This window comes from Antennarius striatus, chromosome 18 (genome assembly GCF_040054535.1).
Source record: "Antennarius striatus isolate MH-2024 chromosome 18, ASM4005453v1, whole genome shotgun sequence".
Classification (NCBI taxonomy): Eukaryota; Metazoa; Chordata; class Actinopteri; order Lophiiformes; family Antennariidae; genus Antennarius; species Antennarius striatus.
In genome coordinates, this window is record NC_090793.1 from 7,859,973 (window position 1) to 7,887,375 (window position 27,403).

Here is a 27,403-nt window from a genome sequence, read left to right on the forward strand (position 1 = left end):
TTACATTTTCCCAAGGCACTCTTTGTAATATTGATCTCTACAAGGGTTGGAAAGCTTGAAGCTGGATCTATACACGTGAAAACTGGAAACAGGTAAAGCTGGAACTGTTAAAAATTATCTAGTAATTAAGAGTTATTATCTAGAGCTGTGACTTGAGCACACCACCACGGTGGGACAACAAAACGTAATGTTCCTAATACATGTTTGTTTTTTGACGGAGGGATGAATCCGGAGTACCAGGAGAAAACCACGGATTAAAGTTCCCAGTATGTCTTTAAATTTCCAGTCCATGTGTTCAACAGTTCAAAAAAAAATCCTTTGCATCCAGTCTTATCCGTAGTTCCTCTTCTATGCGATATATGTATATACTTTACGATTCTCTGATGTCCTTGCCAAGTATTCTCTTTCTATTAGTCCTTCTATACGCTCTTTGATTACCACAAGGCTTGGAAGAAAACGTGCGCTGAGCTGCTGGATTACCTGCAGATGCAAAAAAAACAACATGTAAGAAAATGGCACCTTCATTCAGTGATGGACAGACAATTAGTTTTAGGATAAAAGATTTTTTACTATTTAAGAGTGGAATCAATAGTTTCTTCTTTGATAAAGCAGATTCCTTTAGATAAGCTGCTGTAGGCCTAGACTGCTGAGGGTATTTTCTCTATTTTCTCTGTCTCTCCAGTTAAAGGGGGTTACATTAACTACTTTAGGAGCTTCTGTTATTTCTCTTTCTTTGCTTTTTCTTGATCCTTATACATTGACGCTTCACATGCTTGCAAGATACTGCCGCTGTCTATGGGCTTCTCCTGACAGGTAGGGAACAAGTATAGAAGGCAAGAAATCTGAAGACCTAATAATCCCTCCCCCACTTCAACGGCTCAAGCTCATCTGTATACTTTTTACTGCAATTCCATCCGGGCCAAATACCATTCTGTCTATGTCTCTCTCTCTTTTCCTTGCTCTGTCCCTATGCCCATTTTATTCCCTTTTCCATCCGCCTTGACCAAACCGTTCAAGGCGGATGACCGCCCTCCAGAGTCTGTGTCATGTCGAGAATTTCTTCTTCAATGAGGGAGTTTTTCCCTGCCGCTGTCGTTTATGCTTGCTCTGTAGTGTTCTGTTGGGTTTCTCTTTGTTAAAGTGCTTTGAAATATCTGCTGATGTGATTAAGCGCTATACAAATAAAAGTTGATTGATTGATTGATTGATTGATTGATTGATTGATTGATTGATTGATTGATTGATTGATTGATTGATTGATTGATTGATTGATGGACGGACGTCAATCAACCAACCAACCAATCAATCAATCAATCAATGACTGACTGACTGACTGATTTATTGATCGATCACATGGGTTATTTACCTCAGTTACGAGGACTTTGTGCTGAATTTTCTTCCTTGACTTCATGATGCGGACAATGACAGCCTCGATCTCATGCTTCCTGTCATCATCCACTTTCTGCCGTGTTTCTTTCCTTTCAGGCTCCGACTCTTCTTGTTTAGCAGCAACTAGAAATGTGAGACAGAGACATGGAAGGCAACAGGATTTTTTAATGACTATTAATTGAGTTAAAGAAAGACCAACATATTCAATGACAATTTTCTACAGTAATCCCTCATAATCGCAGTTAATGCGTTCCAGGACCAACCGTAAAAAACAAAATTCCGTAATATAGCAGCAAACTATTCATTTTATTATTTATGGTAATTTAAACGTTTATGAACCCTGCCCATACTGATATTAAACATCCTTATATCTGTCTTACCTTTTCCCACTCTCTTATACTGTTTAAAGCACTTTTGTATTAAAGAAAAGTCCCAGGCAGAACCATGAGTCAGAACGCAGCACACACACGGAAGCTGTCAGCCAATAGCATGCGCGTACGTTATCACATGACTACTAAAAATTCATGATGTAGTGAAGAAGTCGAGCATCTTGAAGCACGAATAAGCGAGGGACTGTACTGTATTTTGAAAATATATTCAGTCACTGCTTTACTCTTGTTCTCATAAGAGGGATTCTGAGAAGATGACATCTCTCTTCAGTTCAGAAATTATTTTCTAGGTATAGGTTATATTCTTTCTTACACTGTTTACAATTATAATTATTACTTCTTGTTTGACACTCCCTCCCTCTTCATTGCAGCAAGTTCAGCTGCCACCACTCCTAGACACTTCCAAACCTCTACAGGTATACAGGTATCTGGACCAACTGCCTTTCGACTCTTCATTCTCTTCAATGCCCTCCTCACTTCATCTTAACTAATCTTTGCTACTTCCTGGTCCACAGCAGTCACCTCTTCTAGTCTTTGTTCTCTCTCATTTTCCTCATTCATCAACTCTTCAAAGTACTCTTTCCATCTTCCCATCACACTACTGGCACCTGTCAATACACTTCCATGCCTATCCTTAATCACCCTAACCTGCTACACGTCCTTCTCATCTCTGCCTCTCTGTCTTGCCAACCTGTATAGATCAGTCTTTCCCTCCTTACTGTCCAACCTAGAATACAAGTTATCATAAACCCCTTGTTTGGCCTTTGCTACCTCTACCTTCACCTTACGCTGCATCTCCCTGTACTCCTGTACTCCAGGTGTGTGAGCAGAGGATGCGGAAAACAGGGTTAGAGGCAACTGAACTCGCTGTGGCGACCCCTGAAGGAAAAAGCCGAAAGGAGAGAAGTTTTCTGGTACCCAGGAATTGTCAGTAGAAATAAGTAAGTTAGGAGTGACGTAGTTACTGATACAGGCATAGTTAATAAAAATATATCTGACAAGTGATGGGAAATCTTGTTTCAAAAACATGCAACAGGGAGACATTCCCAAAGTGTATTTTGTATGTATAACCTTACAGTAAAGTAAGTTCTGTGAACATAATTCAGGTGAATTTTTGCAGGTGATTTGGGTTACAAGAGGTCAGCAAAACGTTAGTCCAGACCGAATCCCGATCAAAAATCAGTTCTCAGTTCTGGGACATCTTTTCTCCACAATTTAACACAATTTGGAAATCTGTGAACTAGGTTCCATGAAATAAAGTCTTACCCACCTGTTTGTATTTTAACTCTGTGCAGTTTGGAAGTAAACTGATCATTGACTGTAAACACATGTCCGCTCTCAATTTCCTTGGATTTTGGCTGTTTGGTAAGAACTCTCTGTGTAGGCTTTCCACAAGCAAAAGACTGCAATACTCGCACTAACTCCCTTTCAGGAATATCAGTCTCTTGCTGGATCTCCTGTAGATGGGTTTGAAAGAAGCCAAGATAAGAACAATTAAGCCTGTAATGCAATAAATGAAAATAACCTCGGCAAAACAATCTGAAGGAGGAGCAAGGATAAGTTATTCAGATAAAGGAGCTTCAGCTCGCGCTCACCTCATAAGTATACTTGTCTCTGCTATTGAAGAGCATGAGGACGGTCATCTGGAAGGTGGAGACCTGCAGTATGTGCTTCCGGGTCTTCAAGCTGGTCACCTGCGCACCCCCCAGACCCACGTCTGAACCAATGTCCTGCAAGTGAATTACATTAGATGGGGTGGTTAATCCTAAAAAATACTATTGTGTCATAAAGTATAAAAAATAATAAAGAAGTTATAACCTTTTTAATGTTGCTGTAGAAAGTTGCATTCAGGTCTGCCCCGCCCATATGGTGTTGAAGTGTGAGGTGTCTACCACTGTGCTTAGTGAGGTAAAACCTGCAGAAGAAGCGTCATCTTTAGAAATCACGGAGAACTAAATTCACCCCTATCAATTTTGGAGATTTACCGTCTGAAGACTTCGAAGGCGTGGCTAGGAGTGGCGGGGATTGTACATTTAGGTGTTGCCGACTGTATAGGCCAGTAGCCAGTAGTAAGGACTTTTACTGTGAGGTCCACACCACTCAGAGATGCCTTGAAGAGATGCATGCATTTTTTTAACTTAATTTGACAGACTCACTTCCGTCCAATGTTGCTCAACAGTGATATGGATACTGAATTCTAGTTCATATGGGGTTCACGTCAAATGTTTGCCTTGTTTAAAGCACTGGGTTTTTATTTTGAGAGGGTGTCTGGTTGCCTTACCCCTGTCGTATGTATATGTTGTCTGAACTCATCCATTGTAGCGTTGGAGATGCTCATGTCTCTGAACATTCCCTCCAGTTTTGAGGTAAACTGACAGCCACATTCTGTCTACGGGAGAGGAACATACAACATTTGAAAGTGCTAACGAAAGCTTTTGATAGACTGACACCAAGGCAACTTCAACAAGACATGACAACAGTTACAATAGACATGAATATGTATATTTTTACTTTGAGCTTGGAGATGATGTTCTTCTCCGAGTCGTCTGAGACACTCTTGTTGCTGAGCAGTCTGCGGCCCAAATGCTGCTTGTAGTACCTTTCAAACACATCCTTCTCTTGCATAAACCTGAACAACACCATGGCCTTATCAAGGATCGTTTCCACCTCTTGTTCCGTCAACTGGTGAAAGAAGACAGGACTGCTTTGTTCAACTTCTTTGAAATGTTGCCGAGTACTAAGGATGCCACTTACCCCTTTGACGCCCTGCCTGAGCTTGTCATCAATAAAAAGTGACAGATATTCTGGTGAGTGTGAGTTGAGATTAAGAAAATACTCAAAGTCTCCTGCGATGGTTTGTTTGAAAAGTCTATCATTGTTGAAGGACTCAATGAGGAAACAATCAAATTGTGTCTTGAGATCTAGCAGGCTCTGTCCGGAAGACATTTATAAAGAGATTACGTCATTTATGATGAAACATCTCCCTTCCATTTACATTAAAGCAGAGCCAAGCCTACCTGAACATAATCAACAGGGTTCTTGCCTTCTCCCTCGTCCAACACCAGAGCTTTACCTTGCTCTCTCAAGTAAGAACTCATACACTCACACATGGTTTTCAGGCCATATGGCACACGGCTGAACAGCATGTACATGCATGCCAAGTCTGGTAGGAGAGGAGTGGGCCATGGTGGGGGAAAATGGAACAAAACAAACACAAAATATTAAGGAATATGATTACAAATGCCTTGTTTGTAATTGCTCATTGTAACTGCATTTTATTTCAAAATCACAATGACAGGTAACTGAAGTGGTAATACCATTTAGGTAAAACGTTTACCTCTTGTCTTTCCATTCTTGAGCATGTGGACAAGTCCAGAATTCTCCATCTCCATGATGTTCTTCATCTGTTTCGAAATCATCTCCCTTTCCACCACATTGACAATGGGCTCCTGTGTAGACTTGTCTAGGTAATGCAAAACTCGCTCAATCTCCTCATTAATTCTGGCCTCTACCTTCTTTATGTAGACGATGGCACTGTTTTGTGCAAGGAACTTTTCGCTCTCCATCTGAAGGAGCAGATATTGTGTTGTTATGATACACAGATTTCCAATTGCAGAAAACATAGAGGCATCTGGAATATAGCACAGACTTACCTGAAAGAATTCCCTTGACATTTTTAAGAAAGGAAGCTCAAAGTCTTCCTCATACACTGACCTACCATCCAGGCCAAGAATCATCAGCATCTGGCATGCATTTCTGATGGCCCCCCTACAATGAATGGTTATTAGTAAGATATAAGTAAGATTCCAAATCTGCAATAATTAAGCATTCCTTTTTATCTATTCATTTAACAAGAGCTACAAAAAATAACCGACCAGCGAAGGATAGACACCTCAAAGCACGGAGACTTCTAATTTTCTAACCAAACCTTGGGGCGTTTCTTAAGCAGCCCCATACATACAATGATCTATAGATAGATAGATAGATAGATAGATAGATAGATAGATAGATAGATAGATAGATAGATAGATAGATAGATAGATAGATAGATAGATAGATAGATAGATAGATAGATAGATAGATAGATAGATAGATAGATAGACGGATGGGCAGGTAGAAAGGAAGGTAGGTAGGTAGGTAGGTAGGTAGGTAGGTAGGTAAGTAGGTAGGTAGGTAGCTTGGTCGGTAGACACTTTATTAATCCCGAGGAAATTTTACATATCCACTGCTCAGACATAAATGTACATAATAAATACTGGATAAATAAACACCTTTAGTGAAATAGTCTTCCTTCATACCTGTCAACAACCTCTCCCTTTCTCTCACAGGCTATCATGTTCATTAATGTCCGTTTCAGGTGGTCTTGAATGCAGCGATAGCGCACTACCTGGTCCCTGAATATGATAAGACCAAGATTGTAGACATTTTCCACGTTGTTTTGTTGAACATATACCCGGTCCTGAGAGGGCAGAAAGAATGGGATGATAAAGACTCAAAGTGATTCAAGAACACTAGTGTAAATGTATGCACATTTAAGGAAGTTTAAAATGCAGTTGATTCTTTTAAACACTACGCCAATAGTCTGATAGGTATCATTTACCACCCCATGGACATGTCAAATTATATCGTCATCAGTGTCAAATTATATCCATGCAATACTTTCAGCTATAAAACAGGCTTCACAGGAGCTTTCATTTGTAATGGAATGCATGTAAAAGCTCATTAGACTGTCGAATAAATGATGGCAAATGACATATTCGATTCCCGCTCCCGCCCAAAAAAAACACCTAGAAGTGAGCTGACAATGGGAGGTGCAGGTCACCTCTGGAGCACTGCCGAGGCTCCCTTGAGCAAGGCGCCGTCCCCCTCACAAGCTGCTCATTTGAGTGCACCACAAAGGAGCTGCCCGCCACTCTACCTCCCCTGCATGCTTACAGGCCCCTTTGCGTGATTGACTAACAAAAACTAGAGTCTGTGTTCTTAATTTCCCTTCGGGGATTATAACAGTGTATTAAATAAAAAAAATCTTTCGCCTAGCACCAAGGTTACCGTACCAACAGATGACAGCAAAGGAAATGGACTCTGTGAAAGCCCTGTAGAACAAAATCATCAGTGACCTGTCCATCTGAAAGTTGGCTAGCTTCCTCAAGCAGAAGAGGTGCTGCTGGAACTTTCTTACACAACATTTCAGTATTACAATCAAATTTCAATCAAATTTCAATCGATTTCAATCGATATATGTGGTTATCAATTCCACTGTCTGACCACTTGTGACACTACAATGAGGAGGAGGTGGGCGTCACCTGAAATCAATGCACATGTCTTTGATCTTTTTGACATTAGGTTGTAGAAATGCCTCTTCACACCATGAATCAAAGTCATCTACTACTGGTTCATGGCTGACCTCACCATCATTGAGAAGACTGACAATAACAGAATAATGTTCAAATATTATAATATGTCTGTCAGCATGTTGGCTTCTACCGTCACATGTGTACAGGATATACAAGAGTGACGAGAAGACATAACCTTGGGGTGAACCTGTGGATGATGTTAATTCTCCAGAAAATTTCCCATTTACCCTGACATTCTAGTTTCTATTATCGAGAAAATCAAGAACCCAACCAGTGATACCTGAACCTAAACCAAAGGTTTTAATTAGTGTTTCAACTAGTATATGAGGTTGGATGGTGTTAAAGGCTGATGAAAAGTCAATGAATAGCACTCTAGCATGTTTCTTGCTGACCTCAAGATGTTTATAAAGAAGGTTCACTAAGGTGATGGTAGCATCAGACAGCCCTCTCTTGGCCCTGTATGCAAATTGCAGAGGGTCAAGGCAACACTATTTTTAACAAGAGCTCTTCCTTAAAAGCACAAACTTAGTAATAACAGATGTATGATAATACCCCCTACAGAGACAACAGCACTCACATGACAGAAACAGACAGCAAAAAACAGTAATTCATCTGCAAAAAAATCCTTATGTGTGACAGGTGTTGACCTACCATGTAAATGACAATGTCTCTGATCATAACCATGGCGGTTTGATGGTCATTCCAGGCCTGATTCAGTGTTTGCAGGAAGTTATTGTTTAGAGAGTTAAGAACGTCTTTCTGCACCTTTAAGCAAACAAACAAATAAACAAAGATAGAAAGAAACTTCATAGTTTTGCTGATAGTGAAAAAAGACTTGAGTCAGAGAATAAGTTATATTTTACTTTTTTGAGATGCTCACGGACAACCTCCCTCAGACCTGTGTACAGCTTCTCTCCATGTTTGTGGAACACCATCTTGTAGACATTCTTGTACAGCTCCTCAAAGCTTAACTCAGCATTATTCTTCCGCTGGACTTCCTGGATGCCATTCTTAAGAAAATTCCATATGTTGTTCACATACGTCTCATCCATTGTCGTCTAGGAAGGACAGCAGGATACAGGTGTTTTGACATATTTTCACATTGTATAAAAGGATGCTTGTCAAGATTATTATTGCAGGAAGAATTTTTAAGAATACATATGAGTGGCAACTAGTATAGTTGTGGCAACCTTTCTTACTGCCTTTTAGATACATAAGCAATGAGGAGTTTTCTTTTTGAAAGAACAGATGTTTGCCCGAGGACTTTCAAAGTAAAGCATTGGATTTGAGATGAAACAGCCACGTTAACAAACCTGGTTATTGTGACTACAACTTCATTTCTCTAAATTAATTGATTGACTGCGTGGGTTCTCTCCGGGTTCTCAGGCTTCCTCCCACCTCCAAAAAAATGTGCTTCAGGTTAACTGGCCGATCCCAAATTGACCGTAGGAATGAGTGTGTGCGTGCGTGGTTGTCTGTGTCTCTGTGTAGCTCTGAGGTGCACTGGCGTCATGCCCAGAGTTTCCTCCACCCTACGCTCTAAGCCAGCTGGGATAGGTTCCAGCACCCCACGTCAGCGGAAGAAGCGGGTTTGAAGATGAATGAATGAATGTTTGCCTAGTGTCCATATCTCTATGACGCATTACAAAGCTAAGTTAAAGCTAATAAACCTTGGCTGTTTGATTTCTGACAAACTGGACATCCAAATATGAGCAGAGGGGAGAGACAAGCTCTCAGCCACCTTTGACTTCCACAGCTTTCTGAATGCAAGTTAAATACTCAATATTAGTGAACGGTTTTAGAGGTTAGCCCTGAACAAAACACTTTTACACACAAACAAATGAATTGATTGACCGATAGCTATTTTATCCCACAAATATATTCTGGAATAACAAGTAAATCAAAGATGATGCAAAGCATAAGTGACTTTGACAAAATGGCATTTTCCACAAAAATAGTGATTCTATGTGTATTTCAGCACAGTGATCACTGGTTGCTGCTGGAATCAGTCATGACAGTGGAACAGTACAAGAGGTAGGTCATTGGGTCGCTGTCACCTTGAGCATTACTCCAGTTACCTGAGGCATGTTTTTGTAGTCTCATGTAAGGATGTGGTTCTATTTGCTGTCAACCAAACCACGATGCTAATGCATTAATTTCCATATACAAAGCAGCCAAAGGGCAGAAGGATAAATCAACTGTTTAACAACTCGCCGTTATCATAATGTAATATTAGATCACTGAATATAATTTCGTTGCAGCTAACATTTTAAGGTCTGCTACTCAGCTTGTGACTATTTGTTAACATTTCGTTAATTTTCCATTCATATGCTCCTGTTAGCCCATATTCAAAATGATATCACAATCACGCTAATGACCTAGCTATTCATTCATTTATTCATCTTCAATACCAGCTTCTTCCCCTGTAGCAGGACGCAGGGTATCTGGAGCCTATCCCAGCCGACTGCGGGCGTGAGGCATGGTACGCTACGGGTGCAACTCCATCTACTGATAAATAATTGGACCAGCTAACATAGTTTAGAATCTTAGGGTATTTCACGTGGACGACAACCATTTCCAACTGTAAGTGATAGGGGGTTTCTAGGCTGACCAGCCAACAGACAAGCAATTGATAGCCAGCATGGAGACCTCTCATTCCCATAACTCGGGTCTCATGGTTTGCGTTTTAATGCCTACATAGACTGACTTACAGGTAAGTCTTGTATCCTCATCTTGGTACCTTCTTGGTGCTGCCTTGAGGTTGGACATGATGGGTTTGAACAATCTCATTTATAAGTTGACTTGAAGCCCACATGGAAGGCAGCTGCTGCTTAGATGCTTGATGATCTCATGACTTTGCCATTAAAGCCATCAAAGCCCTCAAAACGGAAACTCAGTCGCCTGCCCTTTGAAAATTAGGTCGAGTTATATCAATCTAATTTTCCAAGAAAACATGCAATTTAGGTGAATTGATCATTTCCAAATGACCCGTAGTGTGAGTGTGAGTAGTTTTTCTTTCATGATCTGTTATGATCTTGTCACCCAGTCTCTTCTTTGAGTTTTTTTGGCTAACTTTAGTTTCTGTGCAGTTTTGATGGAAGGCTTTACTCCACTGCACAACGATGAAATCTCGCGAGAGTCATGTCACTCCTCCAGCAGCAGGTGTACACGTGTTGGAAAAACCTTCCAACGTCATTGCAGTTATGTTGTCTTTGTGATTGATCTCAATAATTTGACAAAGACTTTGGGTATTAAAAACATCTTAACCGCGGTGTAAGTGGTTCTGCTTAACAAGAACTGAGGAGGTCAGAAAAATACTTTATTTAGTGACAGTGATAAAGGGTATTATCCCATCTCCTTGCAAATAGCAGAGAAGACTCTTGTGTTTAGTGGTCTGGTCTTTATAAAATTGACAACAGATATAATTTCAGTCATAACCTCACTTAATTTAGGGGAACGTTGCCTTGATGCCAGTGCTTCTCTTTGTATAATACAATGTGTCCACTAACCATTAGGTGTGGCCTTCTTGATGAGTGCTCAAAGTCCTTTTCTCTTCCCTGCCATGGTCTATGCACCATCACTGCAAACACCAATGCAGTTCTCCCACTTTAACTCATTCTCAGTCAAGAAGCAGTCCAGCATTTTGAATAGCTCTCCAGCTGTGGTTCTGTCTCTGACACATTTACAAAAAAGAAGATCCTCACACAGGGAGTTTGTCAAGTCAAAATGTACATAAGTAATAAACAAAGTCTTTGTTGCTGTCAGTTGCTTCATCAAATTGTAAGGCAAAACGTTTGTCTGAGTTTATCTACCAGCTGTTCTTGAAGGTCATTTGTAATGTCATCTATACGTCTAGCGACAGTGTCATTGGACAGACAGATAGTTTTTAGCTTTGCAGCACTGGCATCACCCAACATGAACCAATAGCATCGGCTTCTCTGCTAAGGTGTGGCGTGTTTTGCACTGAGCAATTGGATACGCCACTTTATATGACGTTAACAGAGCTTGCTGGTTTACTGAAGCAGCATTCACAAAGCATGATTGTTTGCAATAGTCCGCATGTTTTGCCTGAAAAAACTCCAGAGGCTTATCAGCGTGCTCAGGGTGTAATGTGACAACTTAATTAAGTGACAACTTATTTTACAAGGCTTCATGCTGTCCGTTGCCAGCATTTTAGAAATAGCAAACACACTGGTCTCTCCTCGTCTCCCACTGTATTAACAGTAAAGCCCAGCGCTACATAAGCTTCATCATATTACCTGGTCTTAGCTTTCGGGTGACCTGCTTTTGTCTCATTAGCAGCATCTCTCTCCGCCTCTTTTCATCCCTGTTAAAAATGTTTTCATGTTGTCTCGAGGTTCTTTTTTTACTACACTAAATATCGCCTACTCGGTTAAATAAAAACAACAACCTTACAACGAAGAGCTAATACTCCCTGTGCACACTCTGACAGTCTACTGTAGTGGGTGTGCAATTACACTTTATTCTAGTACGGCAAAAAAAAAAACATGTTTCCCAGGGTCACACACCCCCCACCTGGCATTGCATCCCACTATTTGAGAAACGCTGCCCTAAACCATGGTGTTGAACAGTCTTTGCTTTCAGGTTATTTGACATTTGTTTTGAGGCTCCAGTGTTGCCACTCTTCAGAGAAGATGCAAAGAGAACAACTTGCAAATGGCCACCTTAAATACCCTTTCTCATGATTGTCTTCACCAGTGTATAAAGGTCAAGGGTCAATGAACTTAACCAAACAAATTTTATTGTCTAATAATTAGTTCATTTATACATTCATTTTGCTATCCACTTTTAAATGCTGACTGTTGATTTGCCTTTGGACCCACGGTGTTATATTTTGGGAATATCACCAAAGGGAATTTGGTTATGAAACGCTGTACATGTTGAAAATTTTGTGGTTAGTGGCAACTAAAATGATAACTCTGGCCTGGCTTAACCCTCTACCACCCGCCATACAATAGAATAATGGAAAAAAATAACTGCACAACTTCATTTTAAACTGATTTATTCCTTGCTCAATGGGCTCCCGTAATGAAATATTTTAGATTATTAGATTGAGTTAGCCTAAGATTGATTCCAACTGGTCACAGGTCAGGTATATCTCATTTGATTCATGCAGGTTATTCTCCTCTGTGGGCATTTACAAATAGACATGAATTAATTTGTTTTTTTTAATGTAAGTTTACCGAACTGTATTTTGTTAAGCGTTTTTGATTTTTTTGTTCTGTTATTGTTTTTTGACTCTAATAAAAAGATTGTACAAAAAAAAGAATATAATCAATAGCCAGACTAATAGAAAGTGTATTTAAAGAGAAATGGTAGATTCGAAATGACTGAAACCCGGGGTGTAACCTACAGTATCTGTTTTTCTGCCAGCTATTCTTTAACACCCCAGATGTCAGTAACTAGAGGTCTGTATCACAAACTAGCATTACTAAGCTAGTTAGTACACCGTGCTAGCTTTCTAGAGTGAGAAAAATTCACTGAAACATTAACCCCATGTGCACAAAAATCAGACCAAATACAACAGATACAGTCAAACTCGTACACCCACTGAAGATAATAAAACAGTTACTACCCAACAGCTTTACAGACAACTAGTAGGGTATCCAGGGGATGATGGAGAGGCACCTTAAATGTTTTATTACTGATTTCTCAAACTAACCAATCACAGCATAGCTGGCAGGATACAACAACTTGGAATAATCCATGTTATCTTCTTGTCTATTTATGTTAAAATTGGACAAAAATAAAGAATAAAAGAGTAAAGTTAAGAGTAAAAATAAATGAAATTGAGTATTTGTATACATCGGCAAAAAATATTTTGATATACGTTGAATTCAGGATTTTTATTACGTCCAAATGGTAAAATTGCAGTTTACACGTTCCACCAGCAAGTGGCGGCAACTTTTGTAATTTTCCCAACTCTTCCCTCCAAGTCTATATGTTTCTAACTATGATTCAGTTATAAACATTCAGTTTTGATGTACAGTATATGAACTCGTAAATGATTTTTCGACAAACTTCAAGCGCTCTGACGTTGAGGTCACTTTTGGTTCATCCCTGCAAATGGAGCAGATAGACAGATAGACAGATAGATGGATGGATGGATAGAGAAAGAGAGCGAAAGAGAGAGAGAGACAGAGAGAGAGAGAGAGAGCGAAAGAGAGAGAGAGAGAGAGAGAGATACTTTATGAATGGAAATTACTTATGATACTCTTTAATTAGCAAAATCAAAGTCAACTACAGTACTATTAAATTTAGCAAATATATTGAAACAAAACGATCTGAGAGGATTTGTGAGGCTGATTTGTTTTCTAAAACCATACTGCTTACATCTGTGGGCCACTTGATGCCCACAGACCTCTCCATTAGTGACAAATTTGATTGTTTTCACTCAACATCACTATCCGGAAATATTTGTTTGTCTTGTGCCCATCCCTACTGGCAAGAGAGTGGAGAACTATTCCCATTTGATAGTTCATTTGATACCATGGGTCATAGTCAATAGAGTAGCTGAGCAGTATTGCAGAATAGAATACAGTAATGGAATAATTCTAAAACAGTGCAGCATAATTTTAAGGATGTACAGTTCATTTTATGTCAGGGCGAATTAATCACAGACAAATAACTTTATGCTAGAACTTTATTTTTAAACTATTATTATAACATAATAACAAAAACTAAATCATTTAAACTTTTTTTAAAAGAATTGATTTACATCATATTACATTTTTGCAATATATATATAATATATATCCATTCATTTTCTGTACCCTCTTTTGTCCGTTGTCGTGGGTCGTGGGGTGGTGGAGCCTATCCCAGCCGACTGGGGGTGTGAGGCATGGGATACTCCGGGCACGACGCCAGTGCCACGCAGAGCTACACACACACACACACACACACACACACACACACACACACACACACACACACACACACACACACACACACACACACACACACACACACACACACACACACACACACACACACACACACACACTCACTCCTATAGGAAAGTGACATACACTAGTTATGTGAGGATGGTGAGAACATTTCTTGCCCTCATGAACTTTAAGAAATAATTTCTCATCTATCTGTACTACCCCCTGGTATTATTGGATTTAGCAAAGACGTACGTCTGCCTGTCATCATGGAACCACTGGGGAAAGTGTTCAACGTGCTTTCAGGCCATGCCACCAAGTGGCGGCATTTATAGTTAGAATCATCATGGACAGATTTACGTCGAGTTATTTAGAATTATGCCTACCCAAAGTACAAAGACTCAAATCAATGCCTGTACAATTACACTGTTTAGAAAAAGAGCTAACTTCATCTCAAGATTGCGTCACACAGGAGACCGTCATGATATTGAACATAACTATGGCACTGTGAACCGTGGTTCTGGCGGTATGGGTTCAGGAGTCATGTTTGTGATGCTGGTGAGCTTGGCGCAGTGCATTAATTTGATTAGAATTATATTAGCAAAGGAAGGTAAAACACATCATGATCTTCTATGTGGTGAATATTCCACAAAGATTGTTCAATAATCTCATGGTGAAACTTTCGCAAACACAAGCTTGTTTAGCCAACTTGTGGTGTTTTGACATGAAATTACTCAGGAGCTCCACCCATATCTGCAATGTGGTGTGTAAGCTGTTTGTAAGCTGATAACAACCGTCTCAGTGAGTGAGAGATAAACTCCACATATTGTTGCAGACAGCTCACCAGATGCTGACAGCCTGCACGACATAAAAAGCTTCGAGAGAGGGAGGGATGTCCATCTAGGCAATTTTAAATTAAATAACTGGCCAACAAAAATAATAATCTTGACAAATAAATATATGTGGCATGTTCCCACATCATACCAAAAGTCTCCTGCAGGTGGCATGTGTCTGTTCAATAAAATTAGGCCCAATGGACTCCAGGTCAATCCCTGTAAGCACATGACATCTTCCAACTGCAGGGCAGACCCAGAGGACAACAGTACAAAGTGGTGCATTTGAATGCACGATTGATTTTTTTATTTTTTATTTTTTTTGGTAAGTGATTACGAAAGCAGAATTCAATACACTGCTTTTGATTTCAACTCTTCCCACTGCTGATACTTTCTTTGCAAACATGACACCCGAGGCCCAGGACAAATGCAGCTCCCTTTAGAATCCCGCACTCATCATTTTAGCCAAGTTGCTGTTGACCCGGCGCCAATGCCGCAAACAGGACAAGTAATTTAATTTGCCACTGCTGCTGACCTTGAAGTAAGGAATGTAGGCTACCAGAATGTCAATAGGAATGCTTGAGAAAAATGTCCACAGAGCTGAGTGGGGTCACGCTGGAAACTCACGGTTCACACACAGTCTCACCTCTGTGGGGATACTGTTGCCTTCAGGTTTGACAAAGGAGAAGGAAGTCCTTTGTCTTTACTTATTTTTAAGAAAGCAGTTAGACAGGTAGTTTCACAGTGTCAGCATCAATTATTTACTTTTACCTGATATAATTGTAGTTATAATAGCCTGTGATATGAACCCTAACATAAAATAAAAACAATTTAATGATGCAATTATAAAATAACAGTAAAGTCAAGACTGAGTTTTACAGGTAACATTCAGTCTGAACATTTTCATAGTAAATTAAAATGATGATTCGGCAGCTTGTGGATGTTCACCTATGACTTAGCCTCCACAATGGTAAAAAAAAAGCTGCAGTTCTTGTGTAGCTAATTCCATCATGGCTTCACATTTCACTGCTTGCTGAATCATTCAGTAAAAGACCAGTATTGACCCATCAACCTTCGTAAGTTTTACGTATTGCAAACAGGGAATTATGAGTCACTGGTTACACCGAAAACTGGAAAGTGTCAACTACTCAAAAGAAAAGCTGTAAATAAACAGATAGTAGAGGAGGGCAGGATGAATTAGGCCACATCTGTTTTTATTATGTGATACATACCAAAGATGTCTCATGCCAGTGATTCCAGTCATGTTTGTTTATGTTAGGAGAAATGCCATGAGAAATGTCACAAGATTGGATCCTTCCATATCTTTGGTAAGATCACATTTTTTAAAAAACTGAGCGTGTATTGTTTAAAAAAGCCTTTTAAAAAAGGGTTACATCAGGAGCAACTCAGTGATTATGTATCCATTTCCTCATTGTGACCTGTTACCACAACGATGACCATCACATGGCATTAAGATGTTATATAAATTCCCCAATCCCTTATATAAAACTATTACTAGCATGTTAGCAACAACTATGTGAGGACACATTCCCAATTCCACCTCTCATTACCCCGAGAAAACAAACACCAATGTCCTCACCAAGCCCTTCGCTGCGTTCTGATGTAAACCGCGGCCATGACTTGGTACCCTACTGAAGCGACACCTTAAATCACGCTGGTGAAAATATCTTGGCTCAGAATCCAATATTGGTCATAAAATCTAAATATAAGGCCCTTGAGACTAAGCAGTTTCGCAGAGCGAAGTGGGAGCTGCCTGGCAAAAACATGCAGGGTAATAAGGCCTGAAAGTAGGGACTTTGCTGCTCACAAGAAAGCAATTCAGATTATTAATGCAATATTTATGAAACATGTTAATGATTTTAAAGGAGCTGCTGCAAAGACTTCTTAAATTCCATTTTTTGCCTTCCTGTCTTCCAGCATTTTAGTGCCTCATATAGAGTCCTGTAGGTTTTCCAGCCACTGGGATCCATCTTTAATGACATAGCTTATAACCACAGTCCTATCCAACAGCCGTCATTATGACTCAGTAATCATAGCCTGCATTTGTTTTTCTTTTCTTCTCTCCTTGCTCTATCTCTCTCGCCCTGACTTTTCATGAGTCTATAGGCCTCTGTCTTTCTCTTCTCTCTTGTTTCTGAGTAAAACAAATACGGTAGTGAAGGAGAGCTACTGGAGAAAGTGTTTGTTGACTTTTCAGCACAGACCGGTGCTCTGTAGGGGAGCAGTCTGTTATTTATGGCTCACGCTTTTGTGATTGGCTGAACAGAGATATAATTATGTCTGGTGCTCAGCTTAGCTAGTTTTAATATTACAGTAGATGTCATGTTGAGTTTACTTGTTGCCATGTTGCAAAGAGAACGGTTTTCTACTGTTTCCAGTAGAAAATGCTTTTGATGTAGATCAGCATCTGGGGGTTGAGCTGTGTTTCCACACTTACTCTCAGCCAGGAGACACTTAGAAGCTCAGAGGCCTTATATTCTGAAATTATTACATGAGTCTATGCTCTGTCTTGGATTTTGTTTGCGTTGGAGGATCGTTTTGCAATATTGCACAAAGCATACAGTGCGCCCTCGCGCATCTGCGCATCAAAGCTTACGACTTCACCTCATCGCGGATTTTTGGTAGGCAGTCACATGATACCATACGCGCATTCTATTGGTTGACGGTTTCCGGAAGTAAGCTCGGTTCTGTGAGTCTCGGACTTGCGTGAGACACAAAAGTGCTTTAAACAGTTGATAAGAGTGTGGGAAAAGGTGGTTTAATATCAGTATGGGGAGGGTTCATAAACCTTTAAATTACCGTAAATAATAAGATAAATAGTTTGTTGCTCTGTCACGGAATTCATTAATCGTGTTTGGTTCCTGGAACGCATTAACCGCAAAGAATGAGGGCGCACTGTAACTCCAAATTTTGACCCTTCATCCCTTACACCAGACCTGATTTAGGAAGGCATCTCTTATTAGCCAGTATCCAGGGCTCAGGGAACTCGTTATACTTTGGTGTGGATCCTAATGAAAAGAAAATAATTTTTTGTGAGATCCGGCATTTTTCAACTTTCAACAGTTTTTCCCTGAATACACAAAAAACTTACTGAACAGATTTCCACAAACGCTTTGAGCAGAGGTTAGGCATGGATCGGGGAAGAATGCAGTTTTGAAGCAGATCCAGATGGAGGGGTGGATCTAGACATTTTTTTAACTTCCTGTAACATTGCCAGATAAGCCACACTAAACTTAAGTGGACGAAAGTTGTGGGGCACGCGGGGCATGGGCCAAGCAGGCTTAACAGACCCGCTGGATTGTTAGGCTTTGACTGGTCTGTTCTCTTCATCATGCATTTCGATATTTAGCGGAGAAACTGTACAACTAATCCAAAACTGAACATGATTTACACGGCCATCTTGGGTTCCTGATTTATTTCTTGTTCTACCTCACGTCTGTAACACTGGACGCCCAGCTGTTATCTGAATGCGCTGGCAGGACAGATCCAACCAAAACACTATCAGAAGACTGTAATCTAATGTTTTATTGATGCTACTTGTTGCCTAATAGCGTCCAACGTTTTCATTCTGGGGTGGTGACAGTCACTGGACTCATGGCTCACATGTGATGTCGGATGATACAAGGATTTTCTGAGGAGCCGCCAAGATTTCCAGTGAACCGAACTATAAATGGAGGTGAGACGGGTGACATGGAAGAGGCAGGATAAACAACTCCCAACAGCCGTTTTAGTATTTGGTGAAGAGTTTGAGTCACAGCCAAAAGTTTAATGAAACTCTTATAACTGGATGGTAGCTGAATGAACAGTCATCCATAGCACAAGAGGCATGAATAATTATAAGGGAAATTACCATAGTAGTCTTTATCTCGTTATTATGCTGGCAGGTCGGACAGGAAACCTTGAATGGACTAAAGGGATTATGTCACTTTGAATTGTTCTTTCCCACACAAGCAAAAAAAAAAATAGCAGCCGTGTATTTCTCAACTCCCCGTAGGAGTTGGGATGAGACATCATCTCTCCACCACAGTCTTTTTGTGTGTTCCACATCATGGCTTAGGTGATTATCTTCAATAGTAGTACTTCAATGTGTCTTCAATAGCACATGTGAGTTCATATTACGAGTAGGACTTCAATTTATCTTCAGTAATACGTGTGCGTTTATAAGTAGGAAACGCAAGGATGGGGTTCAACAAGAAATCCTCATCTAATCTAATTGATCGAAATACACAGACTGCCGCAGTTCATAAATGGTGACCGATCTGCCCTGTTTTTCATTCATTTTGACTTTCAGGCTTTAATTAAAAAAATTAACGCATTGAATTTGACTTTGCTGTTATTTTTGCCGTGCGGTTTGCTCAGTTTTAACTAGAAAGGTACCCAGTAGAATGCATACCTACATCAAGGCACCGCTACTTTCATCAAATCAAACCTTAAGACAATTGCACACACAAATATTAACCCCCTACACAGATCTGTCATCAACATTATTCCCAGAGTAATTCCTCTGAGGAAAAAAAATTATTTTTTTAAAAACTGTTAAATTAAGTGAAAAAATCTTGCAATCCTTCATTTGGATCCACATAAATATTTATTTGGATCGATTCTGGGCCAAAGTCTCCCACAAGGTTTCATGAACAAACCAACAAATAAATAAACAAATGGACCTGAAGACATAACCTACCTGGCAGAGGTCAAAATAAATCATGTGAGAACTTTATTCATCACAAACAAGTGAATTCACATTTCATACTAAAATAAGATACCCTGTAGCCGTTGGAAGGGCTTCCCCTCTCTCTGTTCCTCTTCGTCACATGAAGATCAGCCAGATCAGGATGGAGAAAAAAAAAAAAAAGTTTTTGGCTGGTAGCATCGAGGTTCCTTGCAGACCAGGATTATTAAAAGATTATGTGACACGGTGTCAGGCCCAATCTCTGTGGATCCTGTAAATATAAACCAAACCGTCTGATAAATCCTCTTTTCACACCTGATTAGTGGCTGGATTTTTTTGCCTGTCCAGATCAAGGGCGACGTCACATGATCAAGTCTTCCATGTGCCTTTTGAAAGTGGTGTGGAGATATGATGGTAGTTTAATACAGTTAGAACTACAGAGCCATCAAAGAGGCCTCCATATAGGAGATATTGACTGTCACCTCTCTCTCTCTTCCAGCTCCTAGGAATGTAATAGTGCCACTTGCAGACTGCTGCACTTTGAGAGCCCTAAAAAGGGAAGGAGTCTCACTCTGATTCCTGGCAGCTTGTGGAGTGGCGGAGGCTAAATTAGGCCTGGTTTCATTGACTTCCAATCCCCAAAGTCCCAGCGGCACTGCATCCCAGAAGGGGGGAGGCCGCCTGGCGCTCTGGGCCGCTGGTACGTCTTCAGAGCTTCTCCAGTCACTGCCTCCATAAATTATAGTGTCAGATGGATAAATGTTGTGTCTAGAAAGCTGGAGAGATTAGATCTCTAGACAAAATTATGGATAAATGGAAATGAATAATGAAGGTTCCTGTGGTTTTTAACATCAATAAATCAGTGCTAGATTATTTTTTCGATAAGATAAATAAATAAACAATGTGGGATGTGTTTAACTCGTGTTTGTCCCATATGTTGAGACCGGGCCCTTTAGCAACAAGCAGAATTTTGTTTGCGGTCCCATTCAACAATGCAGGCTGGAATTGCCTGCAATATAACTTCATAAATCAATCTGAAACACTATTTTGTAAAGATAAAACTGTTATATTGCTGTGTGACAGAAGGTCACAACCTTTTTGACTTCTGTAAAACGAGGCATCTACATCCTGTGACCCCACATTACAAGATGGTTACCTACAGAACATGTAAGGGATTTTTGAAAAAAAAAAAAATCCTTTCTGCCCATTACTTCACAACATGAAATTTTGGGGGGGGGGGGGATCCTTAAAATGTTGTTGTGTTAAAAGGTGGATGGCTGTCTCTTTTGCCTGGAGTTTCCTCCTCACTTATGCTCGTTCTGGAGGGTTCTGTTGGGTTTTTCTGTTTATTAAAGCACTTTAAAATGTCTGTTGCCATGATTAAGCGCTTTATGAATAAAACTTGATTGATTTATTGATTGATTTTGTACAGGTGCCCAAATGTTTGAAACTATAGCCAAATAGTGATAAAAATGTGTTACCATATACTGTATATATGGGGTTTTAACTTTACCTACAACATGATATCAGTTCAGTACAGATATTCACCTCCAATTTTCACAGTTAAATGATCTCAAAGAGGGTGGAACTGCTGCCTCACAGCAAGAAGGATCTGGCTCTGGTCCTTCTCATTATCAAAATCCTCCAGTATAGATGAACCGATGACTCTAAAGTGCCCGCAGGCATAAATGGCGCTCTGTCTTTCTTTGTGTTCAACCTGCGGTCAACCGGCAATTTGCCCAAGGTGCACTCCTCCACCCATCCAATGTGAGCTCGGTAAGAGGTTACAGGAAATGGATAAAAGACAGATGTCCACAAAGAGTTTAGAAGCAAACCCTTTCAAAAAGATGTTGAAAACATTTTCTCCTCGCATTTTTATTCTTGGCATTTCATCCTGAAAGATCACTTCACCCTAGTAGCTTTTGAAAGCCTCTATTGATTCAACCTTCTGTTATTCAATACACGTACAAGATTACGTTTACAACAAGAAGCGACATGCAGAAATCTAGAAATACTTGATTTAATATTTGGAAAACGCTGCCATGGGACAGAAGCCACAGCATGTTTTTATCATTTTTGTTTACAGTAGCTGTGCCAAGATTTTACAATGCCTGTCATTATGATATGCTAAACAATGTCAGTGCTCTTAGCATCGCAGAATGTTTCGCTCATGACATGCGACCTGCTCAGTGTGTTTTTTTTCTGCTGATTAAATGCTTTTCTGCCTCCCACTCTCCTCTTCCATTTCCCCCCTTACTTGCTGTCCAGAGAAATTGAGCGTCTCTCTCTCTTTACGCTGGCGATCGGAGACAGGTGCTGAGTGCTGCTGAGTGTTGCTGTGTGTGTGTGGGCTCCAGGGGCCTGGTTCAACATTCCACTGATACTTTGATAGACATCTTGGGCAGGAAGAGAAGGGGGCTTATCCATGCATTGAGCTAGAAGAAGAAAAAGAACAGAGGGGAGTAAAGGAGATCTTGTGTTGCAAGAATTGTGATAATCGTGCAAGTCACCATTCTGTTTTTTTAAAGTCCCTCAGTTGCAACCTTTACAACACCCCACTTCCTAATTTCACTGCTTATCTCTGTCTATAAACTGGTCTGTTGCTGCTTCCTCTTTCAACAGCTAAATGCAAAAGTGAATGTATGTGTGTGTGTGTGCGTGCGTGCGTGCGTGTGTTTGTGTGTGTGTGTGCACTTTACACTAAAAGAGGTTGCACACTGTCAAGATAATGGAGGAAAAGAGGAAGTTATTTTTAAAAAGGGTGCAGAAAGATGGGGGAATTACAAGGTGACCATATTTGGTATCGATAGATAATGCAAGCTGAAGATGCAAATGAGATAAAGAGTGGTTGTCATGGAGACTTGATGTTGCGCAGTGATAGTTCGCTTTGAACCTGACCACATTTGCGGTATGGCCGTTGCCATGCAGGAGGTGCTATTATGAGAGTGAGAGAAGTAGAGAAAGAGAAATGATGTGAGTTCATCCCACAATGCATTGCATCAGCATGACCTGTGTTGAAATGTCTCTGTCAGTCCCAGAGGCGCGTCAGCCATAGGCAGACACACAGGTAAGCTCACTCGAGGATCAATGTCTTTGTTGTCGGTCTAATATCTATTGCCGATAATTTCCTTTTCGAATGAAGGAAAGTTTCAGTGTTGCTTTGCAAAGAAAGACAATTTGTCAGCTGTAGGAAAGCAAATTCTCTTGTCTGATATTTGTCTTTGCTGTGAAAGGTTATAAGCACATGAGTGATATAAGGAGCGCTTACCTTAAATTTGCTGCAGTGTATCTGTTGCCTCTATTTAGACTGGCAGCTTACTTAAAGACGCAACAAAAGGCCTCTTTGCAAAGGGTGTTTCCATTCAGTTCCATTTTATCTCTGAGATAAGTTTCAAATTTAAATGGTATACAAGCAAACACACACACACACACATACACGCGTAATGGTGTCACATAAGGACAAGACAGTGTGCTATTTCCTCTCTATATATTTCAAACCCAACATCCCGTGTTGCACCTGCTTCATCTCGCTACATTAAAGCGGAGAGAAGTTCAGAGACAACCACTGAGTGTGCACCAGGGAGACATGATTTCAAATTACACTGTTTTGCCAACATGCACACTTTTATAGCTTACCCTACTTTCAAGTACTTTTTTAGTGATGTGTAACATATTCATAGCAATAAATGCAGGTTTACTCCAGTTATTCTAAAGTAAATCACAACACAAGCAGAAGATAAAGTGTTGAGTTGACCTCAAATTAATATTTTGCTTTCTCATTCTGCAGCACCTAAAGTAAGCAACAGCAAACCTGCCAAAGCTGAACACAGCTTTCTGCTGTAGTTCTTTCTGTAAAGGCTGTATATGTGCCGTTTGTTGTTGAGATGGTCTGTAATGGGAGTGTAATGTGTATTTGCAGCCATTGTGATTGATGAGTTGTCAGAGTTTGGTATACTAAAGATGTGGGACATTTCCTCAGTGGAGTGAGAGTTCACGTCAGCCAGCAAGTGTCATTTACAGAGGCATGGGAAATAACAGAGCGCTGACAAGACAAGATGGGGAAGCTTGAACGTAGAATGCTCATGAGGAAGGAGGGAGAGAGAGGGCAGGGCAAAGGTGAAGGGTTTGGATCTGACAGAGGCATCGGGGTCATGTTTGTGTTGTTAGAGATAATTTGATTTATTACTAAACATTAAAATGCAAATTTCTGGACTATTCCTTGTAAAACTACTTCTTTGATTATAGCACTTCATTTCTATACATTTATAAGATATGTAAAAGAGAAACATAAATGTATGCAGCAGAAAAATCCTCTAATTCCCACAATGCATCTTGATAGTGATGTCGTTCAGATGACAAGATACATCTTTTTACACAGAAGAGCAGCATGACCAGTTCACAAATCTAGAAGTGTAAAAACTTGGGACATTCCCCTTGAATTGCATCACACACACACACACACACACACACACACACACACACACACACACACACACACACACACCTCTTCCTGTTTTCAGTGGGTTAACATTAGTTTGCGTGTGTTTGCTCAACCCCAGTATGTTGAATTCCGTTGCTCTTTGCTCATACTGAAACACCTCTACAGACTCATGGATCATTCAGGAAGAACAGTCGCACCACCCTCATACTGTGAGATATGAGGCATGTGAACCGTTTTTCTAATTTCACTTTAAAGACACGTAAGTCAGAAGAAGAGAAATCAATTCTTGTCTTACATGTGATAAAAGTGATATGCGGAATCTGTCTTTTGGTTGTACAGCCGAAGGTAACTCCAAAGCCTGGCTCTACTTCATGCTGGACCAAAGAACTACAGATGTGGGGGTTGTGAAGAATAGACAGGTGGTTGTGGTTTTCTGAGGCAAATTTAGGGGAATTAAGATGTAGTCATATGAGAGAGGAAGTGCTGAAAAGACAATGATGATGAATTGCAAGAAACTAGGAAGGAGGAGGGGTTAATGAAAGAGTCAGAAAGGCAGAGCTGAAACACTGGCATGAACTCAGCTGCAGCACAAAAGGGGAAATTCCACATCAGTGTCTGAGCTTCGCAGAGAGCCCAGATCTTTGGAGGCATTGCTAATGTGTCTCCTATTGAACCAGAGCAACATCCATCACCATATGTCTTCATCGTGGATCAAGAAAAACTCCTGTTGAAGGTTGGAGTGGCCTGTTGTAGCCATTGATCAGTCATTAGAACACATTGGTCAGCTAATCTTAAACACATACTGCACATGTTCAACCTGTTTAGCATGTGTTTAAGACTAATATTGTCTTTGGCACTGCAGGACGAGATCAAGATAAATATGTGACATCTACTTTGTCTCTCAGATCTACATCATGTGTCTTGTTCTTTATTAGGACATTGGCACATTACAGCAGAATATTCACTAGATAAGGGGTTAGCGCAGCAGCAGGGGCTCTACAGCAGATTGTCACCTGAGATTTAAGGGCTTGCTGTGTAAATTAGAACTGACTTATCACCAGATTCACATGAAGCCGCAATAGAAACTGGTCCAGAGTAAAAAGGAAGCTGTAGGCTACAAAGACAAATATGAAAGTTTTACATAAAAGAGGCAGTGAATCATGATATGTGTGTTTATGCAAAAACATCGTATAAAAAACAAAAAAAAACAGGTTCTCGCGTCTCCTTTTGAGAATGTGCACAGGTGTACATTTAAACCGGATGCAGCTACATGTATGGGATTTGCTTTTCTTTGCATTATATACTGTATGTATATAAATATACTAACAGGAACCTGTGGAAACTCCACCATAAAAAAATAATATCAGACTTCATACCAAACATATGAAAACAAATATAATGGTATTATAAACCAAGCGCACCCATTACAGAGTTCTCCCACCAGCAGGAACCGCATCACGGTCTGACCTAAAACTGGTGTCTTTGGCGAGGAACGTGAATGAATGAATGAATAAATAAATATATAAACTTTATGACTCATAAAGAAAGAATACAGATGAACAAATATCGAAATTTCAAGCATGTTTATCAACGTGGAGCTGTTATACAGCAGAAAATCCCAGATATCTGCATTTTCATGTGGACAAAAGGTGTAACCTCAACAAAAAGCCTCGCTGCCTGATGTCTTACGCCATATTGTTCACGTGGTTCTTTCTGGCAGATGCGCCGTGATTGGTTGGGCGTTTGATCTTCCAATTTAAGCCTGCATGCCACCCACTGGGGTGAGCGATAAGTGTTTTAAGTTGTTAAGACGAAGGGTCGGTAGTGGGTGGAGTTAAAATGTGTGACAGTGTGAGGTTTTCAAATCAGCCTTCTCAAATATATATATATATATACTTTTCACGGTGGTTTAATATCTTTTGAGATTACTGCACATGTCAAGGTCAAGGCTGCTATCTCGACGGCAACCAGATATGTGAGGATCAGGTCCAAATCTTCGTTTGGAGGTTTCTCTTGTTTCCCTTGGATTATCCCCCTCCCCTGTTATATGTTGTAGATGGAGAAGCAAACCACATTAATCAGTAGCCGTGTCCGCTTGCATTTCACACGCTCTGTGCTACTCTGAATGTATGACCCCTCGTAGTGTCATCCAGTTTGATTTAGAGGACTTTAGGTTGTTCTACCTTCATAACGTAGGTGAGAGCTGTCATTCTGAGGCTGTGATGAGGTCTATGAGGGCACGAAGGCAACAGAAAGAGACCCACACTGAAGGCACACATAATCTACTCCAAACCCCTTATAAACTTTGTTTCCACAAACATTCCATCTATACAATCTAATCTGATCTGTTCTGCTTATTGTCCTTATTCTTATTGACCTCTGAAATCTGTCAATTCATTGGTCACCACCTCCCTCCCTCCTCCGTCTGTGTGTTATTATGACTGACAATGATTGGACTTCTAATGCCATCCCTCACTCTACATGACATTATGTTGTTCCATTACCAGCGTTCTCCTTCTTTTTTCCTTCTTCCTTCTGTCTTCATTAGCTTCCTGTTTCTCAAACATTTCCCCCTGTCTCTACTCCCCCTCTCTTCCTGTTCGTCAGCTTCGCTGAAAAGGTAAATGCAACACTGCTGTAACCAAACCAGTACTTCCTGGTGCTGTTTTTGCCCAGCAAAGGAGCAGAAGGAGGTAGTGGATGTGGGGGGGGGGGGGGACTGCAGGATCAGTATGCTCTGTGCAGTCACAGTGCTCCCTCCTCCTCTTCTTCGTCCTCTTCCTGCTCCACAGATGTTGCTACTGCCACCCAGTGAGCACCACTTTCCTCAGGCAGCAGACAGATGATCCAGAAGCTGGGGAGTCAGTAGAGACACAGCCCAGCTCAGCCACTTCAAGAGACAGGGGAGGGGAGACACTGGCGCACACAGCCAACACTGCAACACACAGGCAACCACACCGACAAACACTCCTCCCCTCTCTCTCTCTCTCTCTCTCTCTCTCTCTCTCTCTCTCTCTCTCTCTGGTGCTCAGCTCCACACAGCTCCTCCACTCATTCGCTGCTGATTCACTCGCTTGCCTCTCTCCTGCCAGTCGCTCTGCCTTGCTGCACTCTGCCTGCCTGCCTGAGAATGGTCCAGCCGGTGCCTGGGGGTCTGCTGTCGCGGCCTGTCTGAACACAACGCATAAACGCAGAGTACATCGACAGGCGGGAGCGCATACATAAACTGAAACTGGAGAGCAATGTGAGAGGTAAGAGCTCGGTTCTCAGCCCTCCTCCTCCTTGTCTCATTGGCTTGTCAAGATCTCTCCTCCTGTGCGTGCTGCAGTCTGTACTTCCCAAAGTAGACAGCTGCGCATGGAGCATAGGTCAAGATACATGGAATGTTTACCTGGGTGTCTG

At 40.7% G+C, this 27,403-nt stretch overlaps 2 protein-coding genes across 15 annotated transcripts in view; one reads left to right on the forward strand and one right to left on the reverse strand.

Annotated features, from left to right (window-relative positions):
- Positions 1 to 27,211, reverse strand: LOC137611942 (cullin-3-like). 2 transcript variants are annotated; one of them, XM_068340142.1, is made up of 18 exons: positions 27,080 to 27,211; positions 26,506 to 26,855; positions 21,818 to 21,995; positions 7,996 to 8,190; positions 7,784 to 7,897; positions 6,077 to 6,237; positions 5,432 to 5,546; positions 5,116 to 5,344; positions 4,796 to 4,941; positions 4,533 to 4,709; positions 4,290 to 4,460; positions 4,060 to 4,167; positions 3,764 to 3,888; positions 3,597 to 3,693; positions 3,374 to 3,508; positions 3,049 to 3,235; positions 1,367 to 1,512; positions 1 to 480 (listed from the first exon to the last, which is right to left on the reverse strand). In XM_068340142.1, exons 4-18 carry the CDS (start codon positions 8,182 to 8,184, stop codon positions 349 to 351), a joined length of 2,232 nt encoding a protein of 743 aa, XP_068196243.1. In that variant the 5' UTR covers positions 8,185 to 8,190; positions 21,818 to 21,995; positions 26,506 to 26,855; positions 27,080 to 27,211; the 3' UTR covers positions 1 to 348. The 2 variants fall into 2 exon arrangements, with proteins under 2 accessions (XP_068196243.1, XP_068196242.1); XM_068340141.1 differs by lacking the exons at positions 26,506 to 26,855; positions 27,080 to 27,211 and adding an exon at positions 22,829 to 23,175 and having other exon boundaries at positions 4,290 to 4,709.
- mbnl1 (muscleblind-like splicing regulator 1) overlaps positions 22,588 to 27,403 on the forward strand; it is a 39,652-nt gene continuing 34,836 nt past the window's right edge. For 8 of the 13 annotated variants that reach the window (XM_068340149.1, XM_068340145.1, XM_068340143.1 and 5 more), the window contains exon 1: positions 27,043 to 27,252. The gene's annotated coding sequence lies outside the window, so the exon portion shown is untranslated. Of the gene's footprint in view, positions 22,628 to 27,041; positions 27,253 to 27,403 lie in introns of those variants that run through there. The other 5 variants (XM_068340154.1, XM_068340153.1, XM_068340156.1 and 2 more) reach the window with 2 other exon arrangements.

Excerpts from the sequence above, each read along its gene's own strand:
- LOC137611942 (XM_068340141.1), bottom strand. The coding sequence starts at position 8,184 with ATGGATGAGACGTATGTGAACAACATATGGAATTTTCTTAAGAATGGC. Across the intron at positions 5,547-6,076 it reads AAGGGAGAGGTTGTTGACAG|GGGGGCCATCAGAAATGCAT; the intron begins GTATGAAGGAAG and ends CATTCATTGTAG. Across the intron at positions 3,889-4,059 it reads AACATATACATACGACAGGG|GCATCTCTGAGTGGTGTGGA; the intron begins GTAAGGCAACCA and ends CATCTCTTCAAG.